Here is a 12,509-nt window from a genome sequence, read left to right as displayed (position 1 = left end):
TTCCCAAACCTGGAAATGATGATGTACAGACAGTCAGCAGTCATACATTTGCAGTATGTGTGTGTGTCACTGTCTTTCTCAGTTAGTTTACTTTATTTTCTTACATTCGTCTATATTTTGTAAATGTTTGCACCGGAAAATGTGCACATTTTTAATTCCGTTGTGCAATGTCTCATTGTCACAAGGACAATAGAGATCATCCAAAGAGCCAAGTCACTGATGTAGGGATGGGTATCAGTCATTGTCGGTCCAATCAAAATCCGATAAAAATAATAAAATAAAAAATCCGATACAATCCTAAAATCATATATATCGCATGCTTCACTATGCATGTTTGGGCTGTTTATTACAACAAAATTGGAGAATCATGTCTTTGAAATGACTCATAAACATAAAACATAAATGCTCTAAAATGACCGTATCGGACCAATATCGGTACATATTATCCCATCGTCCTATCCCTAGTCACTGAACAATTAAAAGATGCACTGCATTGTGAATAAACTGTTTGTGTTTCACCGTTGAAATGTAACAAAAATAACCAGACAACATCTTTCCTCCTTGACATTTCCTCCTCCAGTGACGTGTGTGCAGAGTGACTTTGTGGAGCCCCTGCGGCCTCGCACCTCGATGCGCTCCCTGGCGGAGAGTCAGACCAGGCTTCCCTGTCGCTACGTGGCCAAGGAGGGCGAGAAGGTGGTGCAGGTCACCTGGTACAAGGAGCTCGCAGGTGGCGCCAAGGAGCAGATCATCACGGCCCACTTTGTGGACGGCCACACGGGTAACGGCTAACGACAGATACTGCACGATGTGTGGCGCCAGCATTCATTCACATGAGCCAAGTCACCACCTGATTCATCATTGCTTTGAACCCTTTGAGCACTTGAACACTTTTATTGATCAAAATGAATAGAAAATATAGTCAAGACATTGACTGCATGCGTCTTTTTCCGGTCAGTCGTCATGGAAACGCGGCGTGCGCACCCAAAACAAACAAAAAAAAAGACAAATTACTATGTGCTAGCTAGAAGCTTGTGTTTACTTACTTTGGATTGGATTCGTTTAATTTAGCTTACTATCACGTACACAAAAACAGAAATCAAACAATGCTCGAAATTGTAAAAACATTCACTTTGACCATGTGAATCTGTTGTCAGGATTCGGCCGTTACTCCGGTCGCGTGAGGTTCGACGGCATCAGCCCCACAGAGAACTCGGCGCTGCTCATCTCCAGCACGGAGACGTCGGACGAGGGCAGCTACACCTGCCACATCTCCACCTACCCCTACGGAAACTTCGACAGACACATCACCCTCACTGTCTGGAGTAAGTCTCCTCGTCTTTCTTTCCTCTTCTCTTCTTCTTCTTCTTCTCTTAATCTCCCAGCTTCTGTTATGACATTTAAACAATTATCCTCCTCATACAAGAGCGAGGGAGCCTTTCCCAGACTTCGCCTGTCAATCAAAGCCTGTCGGCGACGGCAGCAGCAGCAGCGCGATGTCATTCATTTTGGGATTTCTGCTTTTTTAAATCTCAGTTCTTCTTTGTCTGCCTTAATCCTAATTAATGGCTGTTGTTGCTAATTTTAACTGCCTGTTTTTAATAATCCCCGTCATAAACGCTCAGTGGAAGGACTACAGCGAGCCGCTGAGTTGACACAACAATAGACGGAGTCGTGAGCAGGGCGTGAATCACAACCGCGTCAAACCTGTTGGTGACTGAGAAAACAGAAATGTATTTGTGCGAAATGATCACCGCTCTGACATTTGGACGCTTTTTCAAAACAGACTCGCTGTTTTCATTAGAAACAAATCACTTCCGTGGTGTGTTTTCATTCAAGTCATTACCGTAATGCTTCTGATTTTGGACACATTTTGCATTTGCACCTTCTCTTCTACACCATAAATGCTTTATGTTATATTTCTCTGTATTATTGTGCATTTTCAATTGTATTCTATAGCATCTTTGAGAACTTTGGTAAAAACATTATGGTTACACTTATTCAGGTGCTTACTAACAGGTGTGTATAAGTAGCGTACTAGCCCTTTATTAGTAAATATTAAGCACGTATTAACACCTTATCTTAATTCATGTCATAATAGAGGTAGAATAAGGTGTTAATTCGTGCTTAATGATTACTAATAAAGGGCTAGTATGCGACTTATATATGTTAGTAAGCACCTAGTTAATGGTGAATATGTGTTCCTTAAGTGTTACCAACACTATTATTATTATTGTAAATGCTGTATATGTTGCTTGTTTTCAAGTCACTAAAAGAAACTTTTTTGCTCACTCTTTAACCCTTTAACACCGGTTAAGTTTGCATTACTGTAATTACGCGACGGTTTGTGTTATCGGAAAAATTCAGAAAACTCTTTCTGAAAGCTGAGAAGTTGCACGTCAAAGCCAACGCGTAGTTATTACGGTAATTTCGCTCGCGCTGTCGCAGGAAGCCGGCGAATCATCAGCGTCGCCAGAGAGGAGAGAGTTGGCAAAACTGCCTGTTTGTGTACGTTGAGACAAAAACTCACAACAAATGTTATTTTAAATGTGTTTTAAACTGTTGAAATTTCAAATTTAACACTAAAATCTGGCATTCATGTCCAACTACAATGTTTTTCTCAAGAAAACTAAAATTAAATTGTTAATACACAATTTTAACATGCAGTAAATTGTAAATAACTGCCAGATATTGAAAGTTATTCTGGGAAAAATGGGCAAAAGCACTTAACTTACAGGACATTTTCTTGCCATTTTGTGGTTAAAATGAGTGCGTAAGATGTCGAGCTGAAACAACTAATCGTTTAATCGATTGCTCAATTAATCGGTTTGAAGCTTTTTTCATGATTAAAACAAGATTTCTGATTGTTTCAGCTTCTTAAATGTGAATATTTTCTTCGTTTCTTTGCTCCACATAACCAAGATATCATTAAAAACTTAATCATTTTGGTTTGTGGACAAAACAAGACATTCGAGAACATCGTCATTTCTAGGTTTGACAAACACTGATCAACATTTTTTGAACATGTTCTGACATTTTATGGCCCAAACCATTACTCGAGTACGAAAAGAATCGTTATTTGCAGCTCTAGTAAGATGCAGTAAATGCATACTGTGCATAAAAAGCTCACCGTGCTCCCTCTCTGTTCTCTGTCAGCGTTGCCCATCTCCACCCTGGATCCCGTCGTCCTGGTGGAGGGTCAGTCGTTCCGCGTGGCCGCCTCCTGTCGAGCGGTGGGTCGCCCGCTCCCCCGTCTCTCCTGGGACACGGACCTGACGGGCCAGACGCAGAACCGCACCAGCGAGGGCGGCTCGGTCTCCACCTACTACTCCCTGCATCCGCTGCGCGGCATGAACGGGAAGAAGCTGGACTGCTTGGTGTGGCATCCGAGTCTGGAGGGGCCGCACAGGATCTCAAACCGCCTGGTGGTTCAGTGTGAGTACTGATGATGATTGGGTTTAAAGATAGATGGTACAGTTTCATGCAGGTGCATAATCGTGCCTGTTAAGATGTGTCCTAATCCTATGCTACATCATTGGGTTGGTGTTATTGACTTCTGCCAAGGAGGTGTATGTTTTCGCCGGAGTTTGTCTGTCTGTTAGTGACCAACATAACTCGAAAAGTCACATACGGATTTGGATGAAATTTTCAGGAAATGTCTGCAATGGGACCAGGAACAAGTGATTAAATTTTGGGCATAATCCGTAGACCAGGGCTCTCAAACTCAAATGAACTGCGGGCCATTGCTCATCTATTGTGGTCAAGAGGGGGCCGGCCTAGAGAACATAAAGTAGAAAAAAAATAAATAAATCTGCTCTATAAACGAGCTTCCTCATTGTTCAGCTTCTTGACATGTCTATAATATATTACATTCAGCTTTCCTTTCGCTCCGCTTGACAAGGAAATCATTAGAACTGAATAATAATGTTGGTTTTATGGACCGAACAAGGACCTGTGTAATAGAGAAAATACAGGACGGATGAATTAATTACGCGTTAATTGTTAGTTGCCACCCTAGTGTTGAGTAAGTACACATTTAAGCACGATAATTACTACCCGTAGTTGAGTTTCTTCCAGTTCTGTGTGCAGCAGCAGCAGAAATGTCAGCTTGACATTGATAGTGTATCTTAATATATATATTATCATGTTCTGCATTGTTATTTGTTTTTGTGTATTTGTGAATTTAAATGTTACCTCTTTTAGGTGATTATGTTGATTCCCTCTTTAATTTGCAGCTGGGACGTCATCTGACTCTCATGCAACTCTCGCCTAATGACTTGATGTGTTTCTAGTAGGTGTGTCGGTGAGGACGTAATGTGCATTAACAAATGTCCTGAACACAAATGCTTTAATTGTACTTTAATTATTGTTACGGGCCACAGCTGAAATTTATAAATAAAGGTGTGTTTATGCCACCTGCTGAAAACCAGTTCAGAATATTGGTATTAAATAAGAAGTGAGGACATGTATGTGCATGTTGACTGTATGTTCCCTCTGGGTACAGGGATGTTTCCACGGCCAAACGCTGCTGCGTCTGTGAAAGTAAACGAGTGTCGACTAAACGTGAGATGTTATTGACAGGAAAGGCTTTGACTAATGTGTCCGTCCTTGTGTGTAAGTGAAGCCGTGTAACCTTCACTCCCCTCACACGCCAAACAAATGCTCTTTGTCCGTGAATCTGCTGGACAAAAAATGTGTCCGCGACTACCGCCATTATTATTTTGGTTACAAGGCCTTTTATTTTGAAATTATCTCTGTGAATTTCACTTGTTTCCTGTATCGGTTGATAAAATCAATTGGAAAGAAACCGATTCCGTTAAAAAACAACTAACCAGAATCTAGTTTCTTGCCAAGTAGATATTTGCCCACAGGGAATTTGGTGTGGTGTTTTTGTTTCAAGGATAAATAACGATGTTAGACATGTTTAATTAGAAAAGCAAGTGCTTTTGATTAGGGCTGGGGTCATATATCATATATCATATATCTGTGATTTATCGTTGTCTTTCAATACAATAATTCATACACCAGCGCAAATGTAGATATTTAAGTTGACACATTAAGTTAGCATTTATAGCAGAAACTTTACTATACAAATAAATAGTGCTGGGCGCGTCAAAGCATTACGCGTTTCCACGTTTCCATGACGACTGAACGGAAAAAGACGCGCGTGACGTCATGTTTACGTGACTCCCGATTGTTAAAATGAGTCTCTAAAGTAACGCCAAACTTTAAAAACAGAGGCACACGCAGTAACACAGGTACGCTGGTTATTTGTAGAGCTGCTCTTTTCGTTTAATAAACAGACCGCTCCAGTTCGACTGTAGGCGTGCTAACCGTGCTAAAAGGAGCTAACGGAGCTAACCATGGATGTATGGAGCTAACTGGTAAACAGTGGCTGGACTCCGGTGTCGTGTCACGTGAACATGACGTGACACACGTCTTTTTCTGGTCAGTCGTCATGGAAACGCATCATGTGCTAACTTGCGTTAACATGGGTTAACCTAGTGCCCAGCACTACAAATAAAGAACACACAGAGGAGTCCTCCTTTTGTTAAAATTTACAGTCTCACCACTAGGTGTCACTAATTCTTACACCCTGGACCTTTGTTTGACTGTTTTCTTAATTGTTCTTAAGTTACACAACATCATATTCCTGATGTTCATAACATGATATAGACTATAGTGTGTATTTGACTTAAAATAATAGTGAAAAGATATAGAGAGTATAGAATTGATGATAGAAGTGTAATTTAAGGATTTTTGTTTGTGCACGGATTCCATTCTTGCCACAGAATTAATCCCAGATAAGAAAACATTCTATATTCATCATAATCTGTCTGTGTGTTGGCTTTCTGATGTTAAAATATGTTAAAATGTATTTATTTAATTTAATTTAATCAAGTTGAACATGATCAATGAACAATCATAAATACATTTTTTAATATAAAAAGTGGTAGGAGGTACCTGGAGGTGTTCTACCAAACAAAAACGAACACAATTAGTTTATAAATGTAATAATAAGGTTTACAGGTTTAAAACCATTAAATGTTAACATCTTGGCACATTCTCCCATCGTGACAAAGTGAAAACAGAATTTAAGATTTTAAGACAAAGCTCAGTCTGATTGATGTGTAGAGCTGCAACTATTGATTATTTTCTCGATTAATCGATTGGTCCAGAAAATGATGTTGATCGGTGTTTGTTAGACCTGGAAATGACGATGTTCTCGAATGTCTTGTTTTGTCCACAAACCACATATGTACAACATTCACATTTAAGAAGCTAAAACAATCAGAATCTTATTTTAATCATGAAAAAACGATTAAATGTTTGAGCTCTAAATGTGTGTCGCTCCTGTGTTTCTGTCTCAGATCCTCCAGACACCTCCATCTCCGCTGCGTCAGAAAACTGGTACGAGGGTTTTGAGAACGCTGAGCTGGCGTGTGACGGCGGAGGACACCCCAAACCTCACAACGTCACCTGGACATGGTACCGTCATCGTTCCCGTTGATGATGCACATGATACACACTACGGTTTATAACCGAGTCTGGCTTCCAGCGAGACAATTACACATCAATTCGTCCTCGCTGTAATACTACCCCCCGTGCTGCTTAATTGCTCTTTACACGGCACTGGAATGTGACCGAAAACATACATAAGCCGCGGCTAACAACGCCTTTACGCGTAGACGCTGAGTTTCGCGGATAACAAAGACGTGTGCTTGAATCTAAAGGAGGGCGCCTTCCTCTCTTCTGGCTCAATTCAGCCCAGAATAAAAGCAGCGGTGTCGCGTTGCTCAATCCGCCGTTACAAAGAGGCAGAAAGAGGCATTTTCACACGAGGGAGGGTGCGATCTGTGCGAGGAAGAGCTGGAGACGCACGCACAAGCTCTTAATCATAGTGCCATGCCTTAAATATCACTCTAATGCCTGGTAAAACACAGGGTCTGCACTTTAATTAGAGACACTGTACCAGCCATTACAACGCCGACTGTGCACACACTGATCAAATGCTCTATGCTGCTGAGTGAGACAATCGTGAAATATTCAGATTATTCAGGATTAAGAGTTTCAGTGTCACAGACGCTTTGGCGCATCCATTTGTGGAAACGTGCGGATGTGCACTGCCTTTTTCTTTTTTTTAAGGCATTTGAATGATCACTTTTTTGCTGCTTTCAAGTCCGTGTAGTTCTGAAATGTGAGACTGGAAACATGTGGGTAACGGCTTGTCTTAAAACCACGGTTCTCAAACTGGGGTACGTGTACCACCAGTGGTACGCAAGCTTCCTCTTGTGGTCCATCTTAATCTGATTTCACTATACCAGTGTGTTATTAGGAATACATTTACCCCACTTTAACTAGTGCATTAACTCATGACGCGTTTCAATCACGAATGACCAGAAAAAGACGCGCGTGACGTCATGTTAACGTGACCCCCGATTTTTTAAAATGAGTCTCGCTAAAAAGTAACTCTAAACTTACTGTGTAGATTGCAGCACACAGGTACGCTGGTTATTTGTAGCGCTGCTCTTTTCGTTTAATAAACGGACCCCTCCAGTTCGACTGTAGGCAAGCTAACCGGCGCTAACGGAGCTAACTGATAAACGGTGCCCGGATGTCACATCTTTTTCCGCCACTAACAATAACAGCAATAATTTTAATGTTGGTGATAGTACATTTAGAAGAAATGATAGAAGTACATTTAAAAAGCGTATTCTAAAGTTTCTCAAAGTTTTGATACCTGAGGGCCAATTTAGGAATCCAACATTGGACTGAGGGCCGCCAAAGGAAAAAAAAAAGAAAGAAATCCTGTTAATAATAATAATGTATTTATTTTATTAAATAGTAATAATTTTAGTGACCAGATTGCAGTTCTACAGTTTACACTTATTGATCTGTATCCAGTAATGTCCAATAAACATTTAACAAGCTTAGTAGCTCCTGGATTAAAACTATCAACTGTAATTCATTGTGGGCCGCCAGAATTGTTTCTGCGGGCCGCCATTGGCTCACGGGCCGCACTTTGAGAACCAGTGTTCTAAAGCTACCTAAAACAACCAAACCATTTTAATTTTATGCTGCAAAAGAACATGTTTAATGTGTTTAAAGTACTAAAAATTGAGGCAGTTGTGTGACATTTTCAGAAATGCATTAACTCGCTATCTTGCCAAGCGTGAGTCGAGGAGATCGAAACCACTCTTCATACCTTTCAGTCAAACATGAAGCTACAGGCAGTTGAAGGTTGATGGAGCCCGGAAAACTGAAATGTCAGCTTTTAAACGCCGTTAAAAGGCCACGTCTTCGCTCTGTCTGAAAGAGGTTTGGATCTTTGTTTGACTGCTGAACACGGATCGCTTACTTTGGTCTGTATTGTTTTCAACCATCTACCGTGTGTCGGCTGAAAAATCTCCACCTGTGACTCTGAAGTATATAAAAGGTCGGTCAGAGGAGGAAGGAGCGGTTCTCATAAAAGAAATGTGAGCTGGCTCCTGTTTCTCGGGGTAAAGCAGCAGATAAATAGCTGCGAAACCAGGGGCAACATGACCCCTCTCTGTGGACCTGATCACAAAACTGGCTCTGCATTATCTTCAGCTGCTCAGTGTGACACTCCAGAGCTGGACCTGCTTAAATCCCCCAAAACCTGCCACTTACTTATTTATATGCAGATCAATCAGCTGCAGCTGGTTTTGGTTCAGGTGCATGCACACTGGTGTGGTGACACTGGAGAGACCAGTTTACAGCTACTAATCCTTTTTGTTGTTTTCTCAATGTATTGATTAGTACTTTTATATATAATCTTACTAATATAACACTGAAAAAACTTTTTATCCGTATTATTTCATAGCCGATATATGAACTAATACTTACCCTTTTGTAGTGCTGGTTTATTTAAATGTGCAGTTCATGTATGGATTAAGAGAAGATGATTTACTCTTTGTACAAACATGGAGGTTTATAATCCCAATAGACTATAACTATTGACCTAACTAACTACATTTTACTGCTTTCCTTCACAGTTGTTTTATGGAAACTAATCCAATCCAACTTTATTTATTATAAAGTGCTTTAACAAAAACATTAAATGAAACGAGGTACTGTACAACAATATATAGAAACACAAGACTTAAATACAAGTTGTACAATAAAAACAGGTCAAATCAATGTCTTATCCTGGGACGAAAGCCAAACAACGACAACATATAAAACAAAATAAATTAAAGTCTTTAGAGTCTAATCTTAACTTTCCAATGGGGCCAAAACAATTACTCGATTATTAATCAATTTATTTAGTAATCGATTAATAGACACCTTTCTTTTCTGATATTTGAGCTTCTTAAATGTGATAATATCAAACAAATTATTAATACTGATTAATTTTGGTTTATGGACCAAACCATTACTCAATCAATCGAGAAAATAATCAAAAGATAAGTCGATTATGAAAAGAATCATTAGTTACAGCCCAACTTTCCAATGCATTTAAATAATCTTACAATTTGCCATCAAATCTCCTGTTCCTCATTCCTCATTTTGCGTAGTCTTTTAAAATCTGTACTCAACCTTTTTCTTGTTTCTCTTGGACCAAACGAGTAATGGAGCAGCTCTAAATGTTTGGTCTATCAAATGTTGTAGAATGTCTATTGGGTTGTTGTTTTCCCTCAATCTCGAAATAACTTCAATGTCTTGGCTTGTCTTTAAACCAAAGATAGTGGAGCAAACAAAGCAGAACATTGGCTGAAATCGGAGAGAAAACTGTTTTGATTCCTTGTGACTCGTTTATCCGTCGATTACTTATCAATCAATCATTTCATAGTTGCCGTCGTGGTGAAGCAGTTGTTGTTGTTGTCGGAATTCCTTTGATTCATCGCTGACCAGAATGAGTCAGAGCCTTTTTGTTTCTGCGACAGTGAGTCACAGTCACAGGTTTCACTCATCTGCAGATCAATCACAACAACGTTATCCCTGTGATTGCTCCACAGGGGAGGAGGAGCTCTGCCAGATGGAGTGTCTGTGGTTGGAGAGAAGCTCATCTTTGGACGGCCCCTGCGCCTGAATGACACCGGGGTCTTCGAGTGTGTGGCCAAGAACAGCGTGGGATTAGGGAAAGCAGAGTATACGCTGATGGTCGCAGGTAAGCGAGAAGTTTTGTTGCTATTTTAGAAGCAGAAACTGTGCACGTGTAGAGTTGAGAGATGGTGTGCACATTTGCTGCCCTCTGGTGATGAATGAGAGGCATAAAGAAAAGCGATAACTCCATGTTTGGTGCTTGTGTGTGTCTACATTTCATCCTCCGTCTTGTTTTTCTTTCAGGGAAATCTAAACAAATCCAAAACTTTTTTGACGACAACCTGCTGCTGATCGCCATCGGCGCCGCGGCCGTAGCTCTGGTCATGATCCTGGTCATCGCCGTCCTGCTGGTCAACCGCCACCATCGCCACAGAAACAAGAGGCTCGAGAAGGAGCTCAGCCGGAAAACGTCAGCATGTTTTCCCTCTTAAAAGCCATGAAATCCTCGTACTGTAAATGTTTCTTGCGTGAACTCTTATTTAAGTTCTCCTCAAATATGTTGTTTTTACCCCCCAGGCAAGAAATCGACACCCTCTCCAGACAGGCCTCCTTCAGGAGACTCAACTCTGTTAGCACAGACCCCAGAGTGCAGGTAACACACACACACACACACACGCACACGAACACACACACACTCTATCTCACTGAGAACAATAAGGGTGTAGAGAAACCAGGTTGACTCCACCCGCGCTGTGGCCGGGTGGAGTCAGGGTGGAGTCATGTCTGCCGTAGAGGCTGATGATGATGATGATAATTACAGGCTGCTGCTGCTGCTTTAATGGCTTTGGTACACTCGTAGTCCACAGTACATTCATTTTATCCAGGTTATATATACATAATCGTTCATATTCACACGCAAACTTTCTTTTACTTTCTCCCTCCAGTCTGAAGATTACACTCTGCTGAGAGTCGACAGCAGAATGAAAAACAGCCAAATGTCTCTGGTGAGTTGATGATCATGTCTGTTTTTGAGAGCAGATCACGTAAATTATCTACTGGGTCAGCACCTTTAGTTTGGACTCTTAAGGGGTTTATTTTTGGTCGCCAAATACATTTGCAGAATTTTATTTTTTTTTTTCAGCCAGGCCAAATCAGGTCAGGTTTTCAGAAGTGCAGTACCTGTGTATCACCAGCAGGATGTGCTAAAGCACTCTGCTGGTGCATCACAGTCGTGCGTTTCCTTACTTTGACAAGTGAGGTGGCTTTTAAAAAAAATAAAATAAAATAAAAAGTATCTTGACTTGAAATGTTGTATAATAATTGTCAGCATTGCCCTTAATAAGGATCCATTGGAAATATTTGCAAACCTCTTAAGGAATAATTTTAATGAATTTTTGAAATTGAGGAAATTATCAATTTGCCCTGATGCACTATGACAGTGAGCTGACTTTATTCAAAAAAAACAAAAAGTATCTTGAAATGACTTGAAAATTTCTATACCAATAGTCACCATCACCCTGAACAAGGATCCATAGAAAATATTTGCAAACCTATAAAGAAATAATTTTCATACATTTTTGAAATTGAGGAAATGATCCATTTGCCCTGATGCACTTTGACAGTGAGGAGACTTTATTCAAAAAAAAACAAAAAAGTATCTTGAAATGACTTTTTGTTTATTATCATTTATTAGTGATGGGAATCAGTATCAGTCATTATTGGTCCTATGCTTGTCAAAACCACTGGAACGGATATCAGACAGATACAATGTAAAATCATATATGTTGATAGATATATGCACAGTGTTTGTCAGAGTCCTTTAAGTCAACAGACGGTTGTCTCTGTGTCACCTCCCCACCTGCAGGAGCGACCCATCTACAAAGGCAGCCAGTCCACTCTGGGTGGGAAGTGGAGTCCTCCTGGTGACGTGGAGGTGGACGAGCTGGGACGTCCAGTCGTCTGGCACGACGGCAGAGAGAGCCTGAGAGAGACGGAGATGGACGGGGAGAAGGAGGAGCGCAGGAGGAGGGTGGAGTCGTACCTGAAGAGCAGCAACATGTCTCTGGTACGTCTTTTGTTGTCGTTTTCAGGAGATTTTTTTTCCCCTCCGTGTCGCCGTTTCTCTAATGAAGTCATGATTTCTCGCTGTGTCTCACAGGACTCTGGTCTTCCTTCGTCCCTGCTTCCCCTGAAGGTCCAGCAGGAGGACGGTGTGGGACCCAGAGAACCAGACCTTGGCCACCTCAGAGAGGGAGATTCCCCACACGAGCAGGACTGGGGCGCCGTCCCGTCGGTGGAGGAAGGACACGAAGACGACGGAGGCAGCAGCTCCTTCGATATCTCGGAGGCGCTCAATAATCACTTCTACTACAGTAATGGAGTCCTTAGACCCCGGCCACACCCTAATGCCATTCTGCTGCATCCTAGAACACAGATGATCTAGACCACGACTCTCATCCGCTACATGTGAACAGGGAGTCAGAGACGGCTTCTTTTATATT

General features: G+C 41.2%; 1 protein-coding gene across 1 annotated transcript; it reads left to right on the top strand.

Annotated features, from left to right (window-relative positions):
• Positions 1 to 227: 227 nt before the first annotated feature.
• nectin4b (nectin cell adhesion molecule 4b) lies at positions 228 to 12,451 on the top strand (the record flags this gene model as incomplete). Its single annotated transcript, XM_083888924.1, has 11 exons — positions 228 to 231; positions 581 to 781; positions 1,158 to 1,325; positions 3,157 to 3,435; positions 6,372 to 6,489; positions 9,981 to 10,132; positions 10,312 to 10,477; positions 10,585 to 10,660; positions 10,953 to 11,012; positions 11,873 to 12,073; positions 12,167 to 12,451. 11 exons carry the CDS (start codon positions 228 to 230, stop codon positions 12,449 to 12,451), a joined length of 1,710 nt encoding a protein of 569 aa, XP_083745050.1.
• Positions 12,452 to 12,509: the final 58 nt, after the last annotated feature.

This window comes from Microchirus variegatus (genome assembly GCF_963457635.1).
Source record: "Microchirus variegatus genome assembly, chromosome: 5".
NCBI classification, from domain to species: domain Eukaryota; kingdom Metazoa; phylum Chordata; class Actinopteri; order Pleuronectiformes; family Soleidae; genus Microchirus; species Microchirus variegatus.
Note: the sequence above shows the minus strand (reverse complement) of the source record. Positions and strands in the feature narration are given on the sequence as shown.